Source organism: Melozone crissalis, unplaced genomic scaffold, assembly GCF_028551555.1.
Source record: "Melozone crissalis strain CALT ecotype California unplaced genomic scaffold, PUWL_Pcris_2 ptg000041l_1, whole genome shotgun sequence".
Lineage (NCBI taxonomy): Eukaryota > Metazoa > Chordata > Aves > Passeriformes > Passerellidae > Melozone > Melozone crissalis.
In genome coordinates, this window is record NW_026535819.1 from 11,389,982 (window position 1) to 11,410,652 (window position 20,671).

At 58.5% G+C, this 20,671-nt stretch overlaps 1 protein-coding gene across 3 annotated transcripts in view; it reads left to right on the forward strand.

Moving 5' to 3' along the window:
- Positions 1-20,671, forward strand: part of ABCA2 (ATP binding cassette subfamily A member 2) — a 34,350-nt gene that overhangs the window by 554 nt on the left and 13,125 nt on the right. For 2 of the 3 annotated variants that reach the window (XM_054284515.1, XM_054284517.1), the window contains exons 2-26: positions 6,881-6,974; positions 9,261-9,372; positions 9,795-9,961; positions 10,164-10,291; positions 10,460-10,564; positions 11,033-11,218; positions 11,300-11,518; positions 12,132-12,466; positions 12,706-12,865; positions 13,074-13,202; positions 13,483-13,650; positions 14,384-14,480; positions 14,831-15,004; positions 15,085-15,187; positions 15,735-15,849; positions 16,199-16,389; positions 16,621-16,771; positions 17,070-17,274; positions 17,731-17,895; positions 18,200-18,383; positions 18,652-18,864; positions 19,176-19,372; positions 19,453-19,635; positions 20,057-20,235; positions 20,324-20,444. In XM_054284515.1, coding sequence (XP_054140490.1) covers positions 6,881-6,974; positions 9,261-9,372; positions 9,795-9,961; positions 10,164-10,291; positions 10,460-10,564; positions 11,033-11,218; positions 11,300-11,518; positions 12,132-12,466; positions 12,706-12,865; positions 13,074-13,202; positions 13,483-13,650; positions 14,384-14,480; positions 14,831-15,004; positions 15,085-15,187; positions 15,735-15,849; positions 16,199-16,389; positions 16,621-16,771; positions 17,070-17,274; positions 17,731-17,895; positions 18,200-18,383; positions 18,652-18,864; positions 19,176-19,372; positions 19,453-19,635; positions 20,057-20,235; positions 20,324-20,444 — 4,081 coding nt within the window. The remainder of the gene's footprint in view (positions 1-6,880; positions 6,975-9,260; positions 9,373-9,794; positions 9,962-10,163; positions 10,292-10,459; positions 10,565-11,032; positions 11,219-11,299; positions 11,519-12,131; positions 12,467-12,705; positions 12,866-13,073; positions 13,203-13,482; positions 13,651-14,383; positions 14,481-14,830; positions 15,005-15,084; positions 15,188-15,734; positions 15,850-16,198; positions 16,390-16,620; positions 16,772-17,069; positions 17,275-17,730; positions 17,896-18,199; positions 18,384-18,651; positions 18,865-19,175; positions 19,373-19,452; positions 19,636-20,056; positions 20,236-20,323; positions 20,445-20,671) is intronic. The other variant, XM_054284516.1, reaches the window with a different exon arrangement.

Here is a 20,671-nt window from a genome sequence, read left to right on the forward strand (position 1 = left end):
TCTTCCGTGGGCTGGAGAACAGGCAACTTCGTGGGGTTGGGGGCCGGGGGGCTGGTGTGTGTCCCTCCCCGGCTGGCAGTAGGGGCAAGATGGCATCGACCGTGCTGGGGCCTCGGGGCCACTGCCACCCTGTCGCAGGCTCCCTGTGTGGGGTCATCCCTCGGCCCCCGTGGGATCCTGCGCTGTGGGCCGGGGGTGGGTGCGCGGCCCGAGGGAGCCGGTTATTTTTAGCGGGTGGGGGAGGGGAACGAGCTGCTGCTCGCAAGCTGGCATCGCTTTTCTTTTCCCTTCCCAATTATCCCGCAGGCCCGATCCTGCTGTTCCTCATCGGCAGCCACCAGCCCCAGACCCCGTGTCCCGGTAACCGGAGCAGCAGAGGCTCCTGTGACAGGAGCAGGGATGAGCCTGGCGCTGCAGGCAGATTTCCCTGGACTGACAGCCCCGGTGCCCCCAAAATGGATGAGGGGGATGATGCTGTTTGGCTGAGTCATCTCCCCTCTTTACCCTTAGCAGAGTTGCACGGCCACGGCAGGGGCTGTGCCGGACCCTTGCCCGCAAGGATGAGCAGCTTGGCACGGCTGGGCCCTGGCACACACCGGCTGACCTGGCCTTGGCTTCCATGGCCATTGGGTTACAGAGTGGGGGTGCACCCAGCTTTTGGGGACCCATTTCTCTGTGACCCTCCCTACCAGGCCCGTGGGCAGTGTGGGGGTGCAGCACAGGAAGCTGTGGGCAGAGGAGGAGGATGAGGAGCCCAGGCCGCATCACCTCCATCTCTGTGGACTGTTGCTGGAGTGCCACTGCTTCAGGCAGGGTGGCAGGGTATAGAGCAGCCCCTCCTTGCCCACCCAGCGATGCTGTGAGTACAGCGGACCAGCTGGGAGCCAGGATGAGAGCTGGTCCCAGTGCCGCGGGTGCTCATGGATGGATCTGATGCAGTCCCTAGGACAGCTGTGCCCTGTGTATGTCACCTCTTTCCTTGTGCTACTGCTGTGTGTGAATCCCAGAGCCACTTGGTGTCCCTGGTCTGCGCAGGGGCCATCATCCTGCCCGCTCAGTGGGGAGCTCTGCCCTCTCGGAGTAGTGCTGGGCTGAGCTGCCAGTGGTGACTGGCCAGGGCAGAGCCAGGCCCTGTGTGGTGGCTGTGCCTGGCACTCAGCAGTGGGTTCCCCAGTGCAAGTCTGTGCTGGCAATAGCCACAGATGAATGTTCCATCATGAGAAACCAGCTCCAATTGGGGTGATCTTACTGCAGCAGTCAGAGGCTGGGGGACTGGAGCAGCTGCTGCCCCTGGTGTTCACCCAGGGGCAGGCAGAGTTGGGGGTTGCTGGGCCTCTCCCAGCCTCAGAGAAGGAGTGTGGGCACAGCAGCTGCCTTTTGGTCCATCCTAGTGCTGCAGGTGCTCCCCTGGCATCAGTCCTTGCCACCATGTCCTCCCCTCCCGGCAGTAGGTGGAGTAGGAAGCCCAGTGCTGCAGGGGAGGGTGGGAAGCAGAGACCTCAGGTTTGACTGAGGGCTCTGACAACTGAAGCAGTTCTGTGTTCTGCCTATGAGTGTTGATGGCCTGGAGGTGTCCCTATTGTCCCTGGCAGCAGGGGCTGTTCAGGAGCAGGATTGCAGTAGGGTACAGCCATGGTTTTGGGACAGACTTTATTCATAGTTTAGACAGACTTTCATATTCACAGGCAGACTTTATTCATTTATTCATTATTAATATTCATTATTTAGGTGAGGACTTGGCCAGGCCACTTATGGGTGGGTGGTGGGTGCAGGGAGACTCACTGTCCCTGATCAGTGGCACCTCTGTAAGGTGCCCATGGTGGCTTTGGACCTTGCCTAGTGTGGCTGAGCTGTTCCAGGGACTGCTCTGGGGTTTGGCCATGATTTTATTCTTCCCAGAGCATAACCCTGGGATGATGGAGGTCTGAGCAGAACAGCATTGGTGGCTCTTGGCGGAGGGAAGCCCGGGCTGTGGGGTCCTTTGGTGGTGCCCATGGCAGCCCTGGGGATTGCTGGCTGTGCCTTGAATCTGCTGGGACAGGAATTGTTAAAGGATGGGCTCTCCCATGACTTTGGTATCTGGTTTAAGCCTATGTTAGATGTAAGATTTAGCAGGTGCTCTCTCGAAAGTCACCACAGGCACAGTTCAGGGTATTCACCTCCCTGCCCCGGGGCTCTTTGTGCCCATTCATTTGGGATGGGCAGGCAGCCACAGCTGGAGCTCTCAGTGATGGAAGTGTGCTGCCAGTTTGCTTGGTCCTGGGGAAGGATTGGTGGGTAGGTCAAGGCTGTTTTGTGGGAATAGTGGGAGTAGTTCTGTGCTGTTCTGGTGCTGCAGCGCGCTGATGGGGCTCCTTGTGGCACAGGCCCTGGAATGAGGGAAGGGGTATAGGGAGAGCTGATAGCAGTGTGGCTGTTCTGCTCCATGCAGGATCTGTGCCTTCTGCACTTTGTCCTGATGATGGAAAACTCTCCACACAGGGGCTGGCAGATCTGTCCTTTCCCCCTGGCTGGTGGCAGAGAGCTGGGGGGAAACTGATGCTGCCAGAAAATGAAAGGCTGAAATTTGGGGTGCTGGGGGGCTGTAACACTGCCTCTGCTGGGGTGCAGTGTCCCTAGGACTGTGTGTGTGTGCCTGTGGCCCTGCCAGCTCCTGCTGGTACTGAATCCTGCAGCAGGAATCAGTTGGTACTGCCCTGGCTGTGGGTGCTCTTTGCCCTCTCCTTGTTTGCAGCAGGTGTGGGGAGGGGAAGCAAGGGTTTGGCAGGGGTGTGGTGGCCCAGCAGTGTCTCTGTGAGTCCCTGTTGGCATGGCAGCCGGGGCGTACCCATTGTGGAACACCTTCATCCACACTGGCTGCTGGCATGACCCTGTGCTCAGGTCGGGCATCTTGTGCCAGTGGCAGGGTGGCCATGTCCCAGTGCTGTGTGGCCTTTGCAGAGGGCACTGACAATGATGTGCCCTCTTGGCCCAGCACACAGGTGCCTGGCTGACACTGCAGGAATGGGGAGAACCGTGGTGGGTGTTCCTGGGTCCTCAGCTCAGGAGTTTGTTGACAAACCCCCGCAGGAATTTCTCGCTCCTCCAGCCTCCCCAAGGCAGGACCCCAGGTTGCTGTGCCAGGGCTGTCGGGGGTGGGGGTGTGTCCATGCTGGAGACAGGGGGTAGTGGGACAGATGGACATAACTGGAAGTGACCAGAGGCAGAGGTGAGGGTGGCCAGGCCTTGGCAGGATGGGAGTTGGCAGCCCCTGGACCTGGCCTTGTGTGTCCCTGTGGGGCAGGTGACCTTGAGGGAAGCCTCTCAGGCCCCACCTGGGTGGTCAGAGTTCCACTGGAGCTGGGCAGCTTGGCACAGCCTCATGCATTTTGGGGCCTATTTTGCCCCAGAGCTCTCAATCTCATCTTTCCCAGTGACCACAGCTTTACCTGCCTTTACTTTCTGGCTGTGGGCAAAAGTGGGCATCTAACAGTGATTAAAGTGTGGGACCATGAAAATTTAAAGGTATTTCTGCAGACTTAAAATGCTATTGGAAAAGTTGGATCCTGCAGGACTTGAGAGCCCAATCCCTCAGGGTTCCTCCAGGCCAGCACCTATTGCCAGTTCCTGCTGGCACTGTGGGCAGCACTGGCATGAGCAGAGAGACTGGCATGGAGTAGGCAGCAGCTCCTTCCTCCCATGAGGAGGACAGGCAAACCCTGCCCTGTCCTCTGGGGGGGTACGTGCAGGGATTTTGGATGCTGTGTGTGATACTGCTTCACCTGTGTTGGAGCAAATAAACCCTCTTGCAGGTGCCAGGCTGTGGGCGGGGGGACTGACATGGCAGGTGTGGGGAGCAGGGATGTCGCTGGAGATGCCAGCTTGAGCGTCTTAGTATGGGGGTGCCCAGTCCCTGAGTGCCCCTCTCCCACACCATGCTGGCTGGAGGCTGTGGCTTGTGAGCATCAGATGATGCTGGAGGCACACAGGAGAGAACTGAGTGGACTTCTGGGTGACAGCCTTGGACAGGAAGAGCTGCCTCTGCCTGGCCTGGCTGTCCCCATGAGGACTGCCCCCTGGGCTACTGGGACATGAGTGCTGCCACATCCTGGGGACACCAGTGGAGTTATGCAGTTGTTAGTGACCTGACGGCCATGTCTGTGCTGACCCTGGCTCCAGCACATCTCCCAGCTGTCCCAGTGGGGGCTGGAGAGCGGGCATGGTGGCACCGTTGCGCTGGGCCGGGCTGTTTACTCTGCTCTGTTTGTGTCACTGTCCTGTGGTGCTTGTCTGGCCTTTTGACCTGGCTGTGTGGGAGCTGTGTGTCACAGCAGGCGCTGCTGCCTCCTGCTCAGCCTCCTAGCAGCCTCTCGCTCCCATCTGACAGTGTGGCAGAGGATGGGCACAGGCGGTGAATCGCTGTCCCAGTGCTCCCGGAGGGACATGTGCCTCTGCCAGGGGCCAGCACCCTGCTGTAGCACCCACCCAGCTCTGCCTCCCTGCTGGGGGAGTTGGGCAGGACCCCACCATCCCTGCCTCCGGCCAAGGACAGGGCTGAACGTGGAGCAAGATACCCCACTGTCTGTAGGGTGGGAGGTGGACACCCAGCACTTGTGCAAATCTGAACAGCGCCTATGACCTCATCCTGCTCACAAACAACCAGGCTGAAATGAACATGTGGCAGGGGATGTGGAAGAAGAGAATGCCACCCAGGAGCTGTCCCTGGCCCAACAGCCATTGTCACCTATTACCAGGGCTCCTGGGACCAGTGTCCCACCCTCAGTGCTGCACCTGTGCCCTTGTCAAGAGAGCAGCGGGGGCAGGGGATGGGTGACAGAGCAGGGCAGACTAGCTGGTGCACTCATGGCCAGCTGCTGGCAGGCACTGGCCCCTCTCCTCTCCTTGGCTCTTTCCTACCTACTGGGGAGCATTTCCTTCTCATCTGCTTGCATCCTGGCCTTTCCTGCTTGCTTCCTCACACAATCCCAAAATGTCCCCCAGTGTCTTGCACCTGCACGTGGGGACCCCACCATCCCCAGGCTGTGCAGGTGTCCTGGCCTGGTGCCTCGCTGAAAGTCTAAGGCTCTGTTGGGCCCCACTGCATGCCAGTGTCCCTGGGGACCAGGGGGGCAGGGTCGGTCCTAGAGGTGCAGCCTGGTAGATAGCCATCAGCTACCATGTCTGCCCATCACCATGCCACTGTGGGTGCCAAAGGTGTGGGACAGCCTGCTGTGACACTGGGATATGTGGGACAGAGGGTGGGGACAAGGGACATCTCGGGATGGAGATGAGCAAGAGTCAATGACCTTTGTCAAAAAAATAAATAACAACAAGTAGATTCCAATAAGCTGTTGCCACCAAGGACAGTTCCCACACGAGCCTGGTACAGGCCAGCATGGGTGTGTGGGGATGGTTCCCCCAGTGCCTGGGCACAGAGGCCTTGTTGTGTGCCTGGTAAACAGGCAGGGGGTGGGGCAGGGGCCACGGGACAGCAGTGTGTGTCAGGGTGTCCCCTGCTATCCTGCTTTGTGCAGGACCAGTGACACCAGGGACTGTCCCTGGGACTGGTGTTACCAGAAAGATGACGGTTCTCAGGCACTGCTCCTGGGGGCATTTTCCATCTCCTCCAGCTCTTCTTCCTCTTCCTTCCAGAGTTCCAAAACCAGGAACTCTGGCATGGCGAGTGCAGCATGGGCAGCATCCATGGGTACAGTTGTGCTCATCCCACAGAAGTAGCACTGTGGCCGTTTGCTGGCAGGGATCTGGGTTCAGGGCTCCCTCTGCTTGCTGCCATTTGGAGCTGCTCTCACTTTTTTGACAGAGTGTTGGCAGCCCCTAAGTGAGGCAGCATGGAGGTAATGTTGGAGACGCAGGGCCTGACCCTATCACCTGTTGGCAGCTGCATCCTTCATATTAAAGTCTGTTCTTGCCTCTCCACGGGCTTGCCCATTGGCACTGGTCACTGGGAGGAGGCCGGTGTGGGTGGTGTAGAAAGCACCTTCCCAGCAGTGGAGCTGGGCCCTGCCATGCCCATGGGTGGCAGCAGTTTCAGGGTCTCAGCAGCTGCCTTGGGTCTGATCTGGCTCTGGATTGAGCCGAAGTTGGCTCACCTCACCCTGTGCCTCAGTTTCCAAGCCTGCAGTGGTTCCCTGCTGCTGGGCAGCGGGGCTGTGCCATTTCTGGGCCCTCCAGTGCAAAGTGGCAGCAGCTGTGCTGGCAGTCTGCCAGCTGCTTGCTCCTGCCCATAGCTGGAGATGCTGATGCCTATCCCCAGGGCCTCTGGGCACAGAGCCTAGCTGGGACTTCTGAGCCACTGTGGCCAGGAATTCCTGGGGATTTGCTGTTATTTACCATATGCTGCCAGTGGAAATTCCTTGCAGTCAGAACCTTTTGGGAGGGCATGGAACGGGTACCAGGATGCACCTGGAGCTAGTGCCAGGGCCTGGCTGAACTGAACTCTGCTGTTGGACTCAGCTATTGCTCCTTGTGAGATCCAGCAGTGGCACAGGTGCCAAGGGGGCATCATGCTGCTCCAGGCTGTGAGGGCACTAGCCTTCAGAACTAGAGGTCTTCTCCCTGGACAGGTCCAGCTGTGGTGGACCTTTATGGCTGAGCTCAAGCCTCAGCAGCCTGTTTGCACTGCTGGAGGAGGTATCCATCCCCTCTGTGTACCCTGCCCTGCAGTGCTCTGGACAGGGTGGTGCCGGCAGGAGGTTGTGGGATGCCCAGGAACCTGTTTGCTGCTGACTGAGCTGTGACAGAGCCACCAGCCGTTTGCAATATGTGGACACAGTGCTGCACTGCACCAATGCCTGGGGACTCCAGTACTGCTTGTGCTTCTCCCAGGTGGCTGTGTTCTGTCCCTAAGCATCCTGTTCCCTCTGCTCTGTGTCATCCCCAGTGGGTACTGGCCTTCGAGATCTTCATCCCCCTGGTGCTCTTCTTCATCCTCCTGGGGCTGCGGCAGAAGAAGCCCACCATCCCTGTGAAGGAAGGTGAGTCCCAACAAGGCGATGCTTGGGGCACTCCCATGCTTGGGGGCACCCTGAGGCCCTGGGGAGGTGCTCCAGCCTGGGGGCAGGGGGGACCTAGAGACGCCTTTTGAGGGACATTGCACTGGGCAGGGGCTACAGCCAAGGACTGGTGGAAGTAGCAGAGTCTGTCCCAGCCTGGGGAGGCTCCCCTGGGGGTTGCAGCACCAGCCAGCCTGTAGTTGTTATTAGCATGGACGTTTTGCATGGGGAAGGGCAAACTGGATGGTGCTGGAACAGCCACAGTCCCCCTAAGTTGTCGAGGGTCAGCTGGAGTGGCTCTGGGAAGGGCTCCCCAGTGGGGGGGAAAGTGACCTACAGAAAGCCCTGTGCCTGGCCCTGGTGTGCTCAGAGGCCTGGCAGGATGATAAACTGATGGGGCTGGAGCTGAGGGCTCTGGGAGAATTCCAGCTGGAGCTTTGGCCTGGGTTGTGGTGGCTGCGGGCTGTGCAGCTGGGAGGAAGCAGTGGAGTGAAGCTGTCAGCTCCCAAGGGCCCATTGATGCCCACCTTGGTGGGTGATCTGGTACAGATGGCACAGCAGGGCCAGGGGAGATGCTGGGCCCTGGTGGTGACCCCATGTGACGATGGTTTGAGCCTGTATTTCAGTGTGTCCCGGCGAGGGAGAGCCCAGCTGCCGGTGCCGTCCAGCTGCGGCAGGTGCTGCCGGGGTTCCCACCTTGGTGCTGACATACACTCTGTGTTGTGTGGTTTTTCATTTGTTTTTTCGTTCTTTTTTGCTCATGTTTTCTTTTTCTTTCCCACCATTTCCCCTGCCCGCCTGCCCTTCATGCCTCAACTGCATGCGCCAGTCTGTAAGTTGGTGGGATGGGTGGGCGCCTCCTCCCATTCCCTTACCAGTGCTGGCCTCATAGTCTGGGGAGGAAGAGCTTGGTTTAGATCAACTCACTCTGGCCTAATCTATGCCTCTGTACACCCCTTGCCTTCCTCCACAGCTGGTGAAGATGAGCTCAGGCAGCATAGTATGGCCCCTGCCTGCTCCTCCCCAGGGACTTGACCAGTCATGATGGTGTACCCCCTTGGTTGATGGTGCTGGGTTCCCAGGTGCTGGGGTCACTGGTGGCCATGTCCCCGGCCTCCTGGGCTGCATAGGGCTCTCCAGCCAGGTGGAGGCTTGTCTTACTCCTTCTTACTGCCTGCTTCCTGGAGCAAAGTCTGCTTGGTTCTGTCACCCGTGTGGTTGCCTGTGGTCACCCAGTCTTGCCCAGTCACCAAGGGGTTGGGGCTGGCTCCCACCATGGCACCGCTACCAGGTCTCTGTCTTGGCCTCTCATGGCTGGGAGAAGCTGGAATGTGGCACTAGAGCCTGAAGGCCAGCAAGATGCCACGCACTGACTTCGTCACCAAACCGTGGCATGGCCACCAGTGTGGGTTCCACCACCCCAAGAGGCTGCTGGCCTATCCTGTGCTGCACCTGTTCCTTGTTTCTGCCAGAAGCCCATCTTCACCAGTGCCCACAGATTGTGGCCTTGTTAACAGCATTGACCTATCTCTAACCACAGGGTCTTTGGCAGGGTGGCGAAAGCAGGGTCCCTGCCTGGCACTGCCCGATGACAACCTGTGGTCCCCATCGGGCAGTGGCATTCTGGACTTGCCCTGCCCTGGGGAAGGACATGGGAGGGTCCCAGCAGGGATGATGGCTCAGTGCCATTGGAGGGGGTGGGGGGGGGGTTTGCCAGCCCTTTGCTGTTTCTTGTTTCTCTCATCTCCACACTCCGTGTCTCCATTTCCACCTACCTCCAGCTGCTGCACATTGGGGCAGCTGGGTTGGGGGGCAGGCTGGGGGCTCTGGGAACTGCAGATGACAAATCTATTTTCCCTGTTGTATTTGTCCTTCTTTTCCTCTGGAGATCCACCACTGCCTCTGAGGCTACTAACAGGGGTGACTGGGGGCCTGGAGGAGGTTGGTGGCCATCTTGGGGGCAAGTGGCAGAAATTGGCATTGTCATGGGGCACAAGGGAGCCATCACCCAGGGAAGAGTGGGTGGGGGCAAGAGGGCTGGAGCTGCCTGCAGCCCCACGGAGTCACCAGCCAGGACAACCCTGATGGGAAAGTTGCTGACTTCTGACTGTGGCCGCCAGCCTCCTGTGGGCTCACAGACCCCAACGTGTGCTTTTCTGAATGGAATGTCTGTTTCTCTGGTGGCCCCTTCCCCCTCCCTGCCTCTTTGCCTCTCCTTCCTGCTGCCCGCGCTTTCCTTGGCCTCTTCTGCCCTCTTACTGGCTCCAGCTTTCTACACGGCGGCCCCGCTCACGTCAGCTGGGATCCTGCCGGTCATGCAGTCCCTGTGCCCTGACGGCCAGCGTGATGAGTTTGGCTTCCTGCAGTACTCCAACTCCACGTGAGTCTTGCCCTCACCAAGCACTTCCTCTCCCACCCCTCATGCTCCCACACAGACCCCACCCCGTTCCACGCTGACATTGCCACCCTGGGCCTGAGGCAGAAGCTAGCATCTCCCAAAACCACTTGGGTGCAGAGCATTATGTCCTTGGTGCACAGGACACCTCAATCTGTTCTGCTGTGGGCTCCCAGGTGTTCAGTGCTGGGAGGAGGACAGAGGTGGCTCTTGGAGACACCATGAGGTGCTGGGGCTCTCCTCTGAACCCTGGCACACTGGATTCGGTGCGCAGGCGAGGGCAGTGGTGCTCTGTTTCTGACAGCACTGCTGTCCCCTGCACCTGAGGGGCTCTTTCCCCCAGAGCTCTGGGGAAGGTGTCCCCATCCCTCTGTCCCTGAAGCCAGGGCGGTGCTGGGCTCTCACAGGGTGACACAGATTCTGGAACACCTCAGCGAGGCAGTAGAGCAAAGCAGCCTCTTCGACCCGCAGCATCCAGGACTGGAGGAGGAGCTGGAGTCGCTGCGCCGGCACCTGGAGGCCCTCAGCAGCCCTGAGCCCAGCTCCATGGAGACCCACTTCAGCAACCAAGCAGGTGGATTGTGCTCTGCCTGCCCCCACTACCTCTTTGGCAGGGACAGATAGCACCAGCTGGCCCAGCACCCAGCAAAGTGATGGTGTGTGGCAGTGCCCTGCCACTGTCCCATGTCGCTGCATTGGGCAGGGCCGGCTCTGGTGCCATGCCGTGTCCCTCATGCTGGTGGGCTGCTCTGACCTCCCACCTTGTTCCTTGGCAGGGTCCAGCTTCACACTGGCATGGGCAGCCAAAGACCAGGGTGAGCTGCGGCGCTTCCTGATGCAGAACCTGTCCCTCCCCAACAGCACAGCTGAGTTGCTCCTGGGCTCCAGCATTAACCTGCAGGAGGTGGGTGACCTCTGGGCTTTGCAGGGGTCTGTGCCACCCTGTGAATGGCACCCAGCTTGGATTTGTCCTACCCTGCCACCCCATGCCAGGGCCTTGCTGGGCAAGGAGGTGCAGCACTGGTGCTCCACTTTTGGCACACCTGGCATTTGTGCTCTCATCTTGGTGCAGGTGTACCGGCAGTTTTTTGATTCCTTTCCTTTGGTACCTGATGAGACCCATGAGCGAGACCTGTGGGATGAGTTTGGCCCCAGCAAGAAGATGACACAGCTGGAGGTGAGGAGTGGTGCTGCATGCAGGGGACATGGTAGAGTAGAGCCCATCCTCTTGTCCCCTCCATATCCCACCCCAGGTGATCTGGGGGTGTCTGTCCCAGTAGATGGGCCATGACAGAATATTTTCAGGGGGCAGAGCAGCAGCAGGGATGGCCGGGGTCCATCCTGGTGCTGCCACCAGCTCCCCCATTTTTATGAGAGACACCAGTACCTATGCCTGGGTTTACCATTGCAGTGGGGGTTGGCGCTGCCTGGGTGGTGGCTGTGGAGGGAGCCGGGGAAATTGTTCCCTCCTTGCATCTGGCATGCATGGAAACTCTGCTCCCTGCATCTGCCCATCCTTTTTCTTCCCCGCCCTGTGGAGACCATGGATGCTGTGAGGCTGTTCATGTATGCTCAGGGACACACAAGGAGGGGGACCTGGGGGGATCCCCCGTCCCACCAGCCATCCCCATTCTTCATCTTGCAGAAGAGTCTCCCTAGTGGCTGGAGGAGCCTGCAGGAAGGGCTGGTTCACAGGGTGCTGCGGGACCCAGTGGCAGCCCCACACCGTCCAGCACTGCTCCACATGCTCTCCCAGGCTCTGGGCCTCGCCAGCACTGCTGTGGCACCTGCTATCTCTGATAGCCCCCAGGCCTTGGTCACCGAGATGGAGGTGAGCACCTCATGGGACAATCTGGGCTGCTCTGCCAGAGCAGGTACTGCAGCCCTGTCCCTACAACTTCCTGCCCTGTAGAATGTCCTCTTCACTGGGCCAGTGCTGGAGCAGCTGACATGTGAGCAGTACCCAGGGGGACTGCACCGCCTCCTGCGCGTGTCTCCCACGCAGCAGCCACTGCTGGCAGCATACCGGGCACTGGCCTGCAGTGGCACCCGAACCATCCGCCAGGAGCGCTTCGCCCAGCTGGCCTCCGAGCTCCAGAAGCAGCTGGACACCCCCAAGATAGTTAGCAGGGTGAGTGCTGGGCAGGTGGGGTAGGCTGGTGGCAGGGATGAAACTTGGGAAGGATTTTCAAACTCAGCTGGTGTTGTATTGGGATTGGGAACAGTTCAATGGCCCGGCTTGCCTTGGTCACCCCCTTCTCTGACATGAGTACCCCCCTCCCACCTGGCTCCATAGTAAGATCCCAGGTGATTTCCCCTCTAGCACTTGCTTGGACACTGCCTATTGGATGGGACTGGGTGTCCCCAGCATCTTCCTAGGTGTCCTTAGGAAGCCAGCTTCTCTCCCCAGGACCAGCAAAGCCCTTGCTGGCGCAGCTCAAGCCTGACTTTGAGGTCCCACTCCTTGTCCCACCCAAGCTCGATGTGTCCTTTGTAGGAACAGAGGACCACCCTTCCTGTCTTGAGTTGTATCTCGTGTCCTCACGCAAGTCCGTGCTGGCATTTGCCACCATAGGCACAGATGCACAGCAATGAGTCCAGGGCCCTAACCTTGGCACAGCTCTAACCCTTTAACCAAGAAAGTGGAGTTGCTACTCCTTGAGGTCCTCATTGGTCCCTTCCTAAAGGCAGGCAGACCCTCTTGTCCTAGCAATGAGTAACTCCTTGTCCACGCGTACTCACAGCTGAAGCTGGAGGAAGTGAACAGCACAGCCACTCAGCATCGGCTCCGTGCCCTCCTCGAGGACTTGGTGGAGATGGAGAAGGTTCTCCAAGACATGAACATCCTCTCAGCACTGGCTAAGCTGCTGCCCAGAGGAGCCTGTGCCAGCAAGGCCGTGCCACCCATGGCCAACAGCACGAGCTGGGCCACCGCCAATGCCACGGCTGGCAATGCCACGGCAGAGGAGGAAGAGGGTGCCGGGGAGAGCCCATCTGGCGTTGACAACCCCCAGGGGCAGTTCTCAGCATTTGTGCAGCTCTGGGCAGGGCTGCAGCCCATCCTTTGCGGCAACAACCGGTAGGAGCACTGGGGGATGGCTCCAGGTTCTCCTTGCTGTGCTGTCACCCCTTGCTGAGCAGGCAGGATGGGTGCTGTACTGCAGCCTAGTCCTGCAGCCAAGGATGCTCTCTGTGTTGGGCAGTACCACGCAGGGACCGGAGTCAGTTTGAAGGCCTGTCACGGGCAGGGGTGGGCGCTGCCTGCAGCAAGGGGTGCTGGGCCTGAAGCAGAGTAGAAAGCCTGAGCTCCCTTTGCAGGACCATCGAGCCTGAGGCACTGAAGCAGGGCAACATGAGCTCACTGGGCTTCACCAGCAAGGAGCAGCGAAACTTGGGCCTCCTTGTGCATCTGATGACCAGCAACCCCAAAATCCTGTATGCACCTGTGGGCACCGAAGTTGACAAGGTCATCCTGAAGGTGAGGATGCATAGTTTGGGACCCCTGTCCTTCTCCCACCATCCTGCTCTGCAGATGGGCTGTGTGGCAGGGAAGAGGTTGACTGCCAGACACAGGGAGCTCCCACAGGCTGTGGGAGTTGGGCAGGTATCTGCATGACTGCTAGTCATCCCAGAGAGTGGGAAGCCCCTGCCTCTGCCCACTGTATGACTTTCTGCCTGGCCCCCAGGCCAACGAGACCTTCGCCTTTGTGGGCAATGTCACCCACTACGCCAAGGCATGGCTGAACATCTCCCCTGAGATCCGAGCCTACCTGGAGGAGGGCAGGCTGCAGAGGCGCATCCACTGGCTCCAGCAGGTAGGACAGTGGGGTGAGGATGAGCCTGCCTGGGATTTGCTGCCCTGGCAGTGGAGAAGGGGTTGTTCTCTCCCCAGAGACCGTGTAACTTCTTCATGGGGTACTCCCTAGTATCCACCTTCTCTTGTGGAGACTAATTTGGATCCCTGCACAGTGTGCACACTGTTCCTCATCCCCAGGAGGAGCTTTGGGTCCTGCCTGTGTCTGTGGGGGTGGACAGTGACCTGAGAGGCAAGGCATACCCCAACTTCTTCCTCCCATGTCTTCCTCTCTGTCTCAGTTGACTGCTGACCTCCACAAGCACCCAGAGATTCTGAATGTCTCTGACAGCGATGTTCTTCACAACTTTCTCAATGGCAACTTCTCCCTGCCCAATGCCAGCATCCTGCTCCAGCAGCTGGATACCATTGACAATGCTGCCTGCGGCTGGGTCCGCTTCATGGCCAAGGTGAGGTGGAGCACATCTGTGGGAAGGTGGAACCACCAACAGCCAGCCTCTGTTGGGCTGAAGAGGGTCAGGTCCGCTGAGACCTTTTTAAGAGCATGGGACAGGAGCTCTGGGGAAGGTGGTGGTTCCTGCAGTGTCCAGAGCTTTGGGGTAGATGTCTAGGGTGGAGGTGCTCACACACTGTTGACTTCAGGGACTGGGGTTGGCTTTGGGTGGTGCATGCTGTACCGTCTGCAGGCTCTGTACGCTAGACACATCCAGGGCCTTGGGATCTCCCTAGCCTGCTGGAGCATGTCCAGAGAAGGGCAGTGGAACCAGGGAACGTTTTGGAGCACAAGTCTGATGAGGCGGGACTGAGAGCTCAGGGAGCTCAGCCTGGAGAACGGGAAGCTCAGGAGGGATCTTCTAAGTCTCTGCAATTACCTAGAAGGGTGTTGCAGCCAGGTGGGGGCTGGTCTTTTCTCCCATGTGACAGGACAACAGGAAACAGCCTAACATTTGTAGCAGGGCAGGTTTAGGTTGGATTTTACAGAAAATTTCTTCACTGAAAGAGTGGTTAGCACTGGGACAGTCTGACCAGAGCAGTGGTACTACCCCCGTGTTCAGAAAATGTATGAATTTGACACCTGGGGGCATGGTTTAGTGCTGGGCTTGAAAGTGTTTGGGTTAATGGACTCAATGATCTTGGAGGGCTTTTCCAGTCTTAGTGATTCTATGATTCTCCTCCGACTAGGTCAGCGTGGACATCTTCAAAGGCTTCCCAGATGAGGAGAGCATTGTCAACTACACGCTGAACCAGGCCTATCAGGACAATGTCACCGTCTTTGCCAGTATGTCCCTGGGAACCAGCTGTTCTCGGGGTCCCTGAAGCTTTGCCCTTCTCCAGCTGTGCCCTGGAGCCACTGGCTTCAGGATGTGGGTCCCTTGGTGCACATTTTGGGTGGATGAGGTGGCGCCAATATAGTGCCCATCCTCTGCCCCAGGCTGCTGTCCTGGCTCTCCCACTGACACGGCCTGCTGTCTGTGTGCCTTTGTATCCCATGGATGTCCACATCCCCAGCCATGCCACCCATCTCATCCATGGCAACGCTCGCGGTACCCTCCCCATCCCTGCCTGTTGCCGTGGGCTGGCTGATGTGGCTGGCCCCTGTGGACTCCCTGCTTCTTCTGCTGCCCACAGGTGTCATCTTCCAGACCAACAGGGATGGCTCGTTGCCTCCCCATGTCATGTACAAGATCCGGCAGAATTCCAGCTTCACAGAGAAGACCAACGAGATCCGGCGGGCATACTGGCGGCCTGGCCCCAACACTGGCGGCCGCTTCTACTTCCTCTATGGCTTTGTCTGGATCCAGGGTAAGTGTCAGTGCTCTGCCACAGCTGCCCATGGCTCTGGCCTCTCTGTGCTCAGCCTGGCCTCTCCTTCTCTTCCACAGACATGATGGAGCGTGCCCTTATCAACACATTTGTTGGCCACGATGTGGTGGAGCCTGGCAACTATGTACAGATGTTCCCGTACCCATGTTATACCCGGGATGAGTGAGTAACACTCACCTGCAGGACCTTCCTCCTTCCACTTTGCAGGCCAAGATACTTTAGCTGGGAAAAGAGAACAAGTTTGGGGGCCAGAATGAGATTGGTGACCCTGGGAATGATGGGCAACCAGTTAAGTCCAATTCCTTGGACTACCAGGCTCAGGAAGGCAGGGGAAAGTAAAGAAATGGCACATGGATCTGTTGGCAATTATGGATTACAGTGGTCTGGAGGCAGCACCTGTAGAAGTCCCAGAGCCACCAACACTCCGGGGCAGGAGGTTGGAGAGAGCCTCATTCACACCAGGGTAGCTAGGGCCCTGGGTGGAGCCTGTGGCTACTACTTGCCTGCAAAGGCCTGCCAGCCATGACACTGGATTGTCCTGTGGACTCAGTGAAGTTCTTTCTTAGGGCACTAAGGAGGAGTTGGGTTAGAGACTAGTTGTCCCTAAGCAGTGGGAGAGCCCCTCCAAGGCCCCTTGCCCCAGGGTCTCTGCAGGTCTCTGTGGCAGTGCCATCTTCCAGTTCTCCCCTCTCTTCCTCTACCCCATCAGCTTTCTCTTTGTCATCGAGCACATGATGCCTCTCTGCATGGTGATCTCCTGGGTCTACTCAGTGGCCATGATGATCCAGCACATCGTGACAGAGAAGGAGCATCGCCTGAAAGAGGTAGGGATGGTGGAAGGGATTCTTGGGGAGGAGTGGGCATATCTGCGCCCTACATTCTGTGCTGTGTCCCTGGTCACCTTCCTTGTATTTCTGGGTTACATGAACTAGGGCAAGTGCAGATCCAAAATCCCTGAGCAGAGCTGGTCCTTCTGAGTGTCCCCAGCATGAGATGATCCCTGGCCAGCCCTGGAGGGAACTGAGCTCCTTGGTACCCCAATAGAGGGTGCTGTGTCCTGCCCACTCCCAGCAGCTCCCTTGGTGCTACCCCTTGCCTTCCCAGCCCAGCGAGAATAGAAGCAGGGGTTCACAGGGTTGGGGACAGTCCTGCTGAGTAGTTTTGGCCTCACAGGTGATGAAGATGATGGGCCTGAACAATGCGGTGCACTGGGTGGCTTGGTTCATCACTGGCTTTGTCCAGCTCTCCATCTCGGTCACAGCACTCACTGCCATTCTCAAGTACGGCAAGGTCCTGATGCATAGCGACGTCCTCATCATATGGCTCTTCCTTGCCATCTATGCTGTGGCCACCATCATGTTCTGGTGAGCTGCCTGGTCTGTGCTGGGCAGTAAAGGGGCCTGGGCAGTGCCACATTCTTGTGCCATGGAGCGAGGGTGCTGGAAGCTGTGTGGGCAAGGGCCAGTGGAGGGGCACAAGTGCCTCCAAGCCACTGATTCGGGGAGCGAGTTTATTGCCTCAACACCACCAAAACTAGATGGTGTGGGGAAAGTCCTGGTGGGGTGGGATCCAAGGAGATGCTGTCCTTCCCGCAGCTTTCTGGTGTCGGTGCTCTACTCCAAGGCCAAGCTGGCCTCTGCCTGTGGTGGCATCATCTACTTCCTCAGCTACGTGCCCTACATGTATGTGGCCATCCGGGAGGAGGTGGCCCATGACAAGATCACGGCCTTTGAGAAGTGCATTGCGGTGAGTTGGCTGCAGCAGCTGGGGACACACTTGGTCCCAGGTTTGCCTCAGGTACCTCATGTCCAGTACAAAGCCACCAAACTGTCACCAAGCCCTGGGCAAGCCATTGCCTGTATGAACCAACTCCTTGTGGGGCTTTGGAGGTATCTCCAGAAGGTTTGGTGCCTCTCACGTCCAGGAGCATTTCCATGGGGTTGGGTGGGGCAGCACTAGGTAGGAATTCACCCAAACCTGTTCTTCTGGAGTTGGCTTGCGGCTCCTGCTGACCTCCCATTCCCTTCCCTCTACCTCTTCACAGTCTCTCATGTCCACCACTGCCTTTGGGTTGGGCTCCAAGTACTTTGCACTGTATGAGGTGGCTGGCGTGGGTATCCAATGGCACACCTTCAGCCAGTCACCTGTGGAAGGAGATGACTTCAACCTCCTGCTGTCCATGATGATGCTGGTCGTGGATGCCATGGTGTATGGGGTGCTCACGTGGTACATCGAGGCTGTGCACCCGGGTACGTGTGGGCAGAGGGGCATGAGGGCCCTCTAGACCTTACAGGAGCCTCTTTGCTGGGGGACACCTTCCACATGTTCTTACCTGCTGGTGTCAGCCAGGTGTCTCAATTCAGGGGCTGGCTGTAGCAAAGCCAGATGTCCACAGCTGAGATACCAATCTCCCTTATCCCTGCCCTTGTGGAAGCATCTCAGTTGCTCCTTGATTTTTTCGTTGTAAAGCTGAAGCATGAGCCAACCCACCCTGAATCCCAAGGGAATTTGTTTCCTGGCACAGCCCACAGAGCTACCCTGAGCCCAGTCAGCTGGAGTGTTCACAGCCCCCACCCTGCAGTGGTGACCTGACCTGGGAAAACTCCCAAGCCCTTGCCCATGCCAAGCTCTGACCCAGTCCTCAGCAGCTTCTGCATGGGCCTGGGTGTAGGGTTGGCCCTGACTCCCTGGGGCTGTGGTTGCAGGCATGTTCGGCCTGCCACGGCCCTGGTACTTCCCTTTCCAGAAGTCTTACTGGCTGGGCAATGGGCGTGTGGAGACCTGGGAGTGGACCTGGCCGTGGTCACGCAACACCCGCCTCAGCATCATGGAGGAGGATCAGGCCTGTGCCATGGAGAGCCGGAGGCTGGGTGAGGGCAGCTGCGGGTGGCAGTGGGTGGCACAAGGGTGGCCCTGACTCTGCCGCAGGCTCTTGCCTTGGCCATGGACCCCTGTGCTCTTGTCAGGGCAGGATACTGGACCGAACACTGTGGCCTCTCTGGGAGCTTCCACTGTGGTGTGGGAGGGGGAAAATTGGCAAGAAGCAGAGGGGAAGGGACCACAAGCCAGCATAGCCACCATGGGATGGAGGAGGGTTGATTCATTCCCGGGGAACTCCACTCAAAGCCTGGCTTCTCTGCCCTCCCCTGGCTCCTCACCATCCTACTGTCACAGCAGAGGAGACAAGGGGCATCGAGGAGGAGCCAACCCACCTCCCCTTGGTCGTCTGCATTGACAAGCTCACCAAAGTCTACAAGACAGACAAGAAGCTGGCGCTAAACAAGCTGAGCCTCAACCTCTACGAGAACCAGGTTGTGTCCTTCCTGGGGCACAATGGTGCAGGCAAGACCACCACCATGTGAGTGCCTGTCCAGGCAGAGAGAGTCCATGTTCCTCTGGCCAGCTGCAGGGTGTGAGGCAGGGGCCTGTGGCTGCTGGTACCATGCCCAGAGGGCAGCAGTGTGGGTGTGGGGCTGGCACAAACATGGGACAGGACTAGACTCGTGGCTCTGTGCTGATACTGCTCTGCCTGGGGCCCAGCAGGTGCTCCCAGAGGTGTTGGGACTGGGGCCAGACTGGGGCCAGTATGAGCTCCCTCACACTGTTGCCTTTCTCCATCCATCCAGGTCCATCCTCACTGGCTTGTTCCCTCCAACATCGGGCTCTGCTACCATCTATGGCCATGATATCCGTACGGAGATGGACAAGATCCGGAAGAACTTGGGCATGTGTCCCCAGCATAACGTGCTCTTTGACAGGCTGACGGTGGAGGAGCATCTCTGGTTCTACTCGCAGCTCAAGAGCATGGCAGAGGAGGAGATCCGCAAGGAGATGGACAAGTAGGCACCCTCCAGCTCCTTTGTCTTCCTCCATGCCTTTGGCATGAGTGAGTCTCCTTCCTGCTGGCTGTGCTATGGGGGGCAATCTGGTGGCAGTGGTTTCCCACGGAGCAGCTCCACCAGCTGTTTTCCCACCCTTGGGGTGTCAGGCTGTGGAAGCGAGCAGAAGATTCCCATAGCCTGACTGCAGCTGGGCAGTCCCAGCAGCTGAAGGCTGCAGATACCATGTGGGGAAGAGCACATACCCCCCACAGGCACTGGGCACCAGCACAGCCCCCACAGCATTCCTGGTGCTTCTGCCCTCTCCCCAGGATGATTGAGGACCTGGAACTTTCCAATAAACGGCACTGCCAGGTGCAGACTCTCTCGGGTGGCATGAAGAGGAAGCTGTCAGTGGCCATTGCCTTTGTGGGTGGGTCGCGAGCTGTTATCTTGGATGAGCCCACAGCTGGTGTGGACCCATATGCCCGACGGGCCATCTGGGACCTCATCCTCAAGTACAAGCCAGGTGAGCAGAGCTGGGCAGAGCCTAGCATGCTCCTCTGTGGCAGCCATGGCCCCTGTGCTGAGGCTTTGTGCTGCCGTCAGGGAGGACCATATTGCTCTCCACACACCACATGGATGAGGCTGACCTGCTGGGGGACCGCATTGCCATCATCTCCCATGGCAAGCTCAAGTGCTGTGGTTCTCCATTGTTCCTCAAGAGCACCTATGGTGATGGCTACAAGTTGACAGTGGTGAAGAAGCAGTCGGACACCAGGAATGGCACAGGTCTGGGGAGCAGTGGGACCCTTTGTTAAAGGAGTAGATGGCACCCGCCTTCTTCAGCCTAGGAAAGGAGAGGTCAACACCCAAGTGCTCCCATCCTGAGTCTCCTTAGGCCACATGGAGGGCAGAAGGGATGGGGCAGGGGTGTAGGAGGCCCCATTGCTCAGCCTTAGTTTTTCCCAACTGAGTCCTTGGCCAGACCTTACACAGCAGTGGCATTTTTCTCCAGGTGCTGGTTCTGTTGAGCCTGTGGGTTGCCCTGTGCGTTGAGATGTCCAGTGTGGGCCACATTGCAGAAGACCGTCCCCAGGCCAGTCAGGGTGACAGGGAAGGTCCTATGGCACTGGGGAGTAGGGGAGATGTGGGGGGTCTTAGAGGGAGGCCAGGTGTGAGCTGACTGATGGGTACTGTCTTTCTGCTTCAGAGGCAGGCCACAGCCCCCTGAGCCACTCCTCTGTCAGCCCCTGCTCTGAGCCTCGTGTCTCCCAGTTCATCAAGAAGTATGTGGCCTCCTGCCTCCTCATCTCAGACACCAACACAGAGCTCTCCTACATCCTGCCCAGTGAGGCTGTCAAGAAGGGCTGCTTTGAGAGGCTCTTCCAGGTACGTGCAGGGGCTGGCAGAGTCGGCAGGCACAGGGCTGTGGCACTGTGGACATCTGCCCTCCTCACACAGCACTTTGCTCCCACAGCACTTGGAGCAGAGCCTGGAAGAGCTAGACCTCACCAGTTTTGGGTTGATGGACACCACGCTGGAGGAGGTCTTCCTGAAGGTGTCTGAGGAGGATCAGTCTCTGGAGAACAGTGACGTGGGTACGGGTGTTTGGGGGGGCCCAAGGTACTGCGGGGCTAGTGAGGGGCTCTGTGATCTTGCTGGGCTTGGTGGCTGCAGGAATCTCCTGTCCCAGGTGGAGGAGAGATTTCCAGCAGAGCCTATCTTGGCCAAAGGCAGCCAGCCTCTGCTCCACTCTGGCTTTACTCTCACCTGGACTAGTGGCTAGCTCTGGTGTCCTCAGCACAGGTCTCCAGAGGACAACATG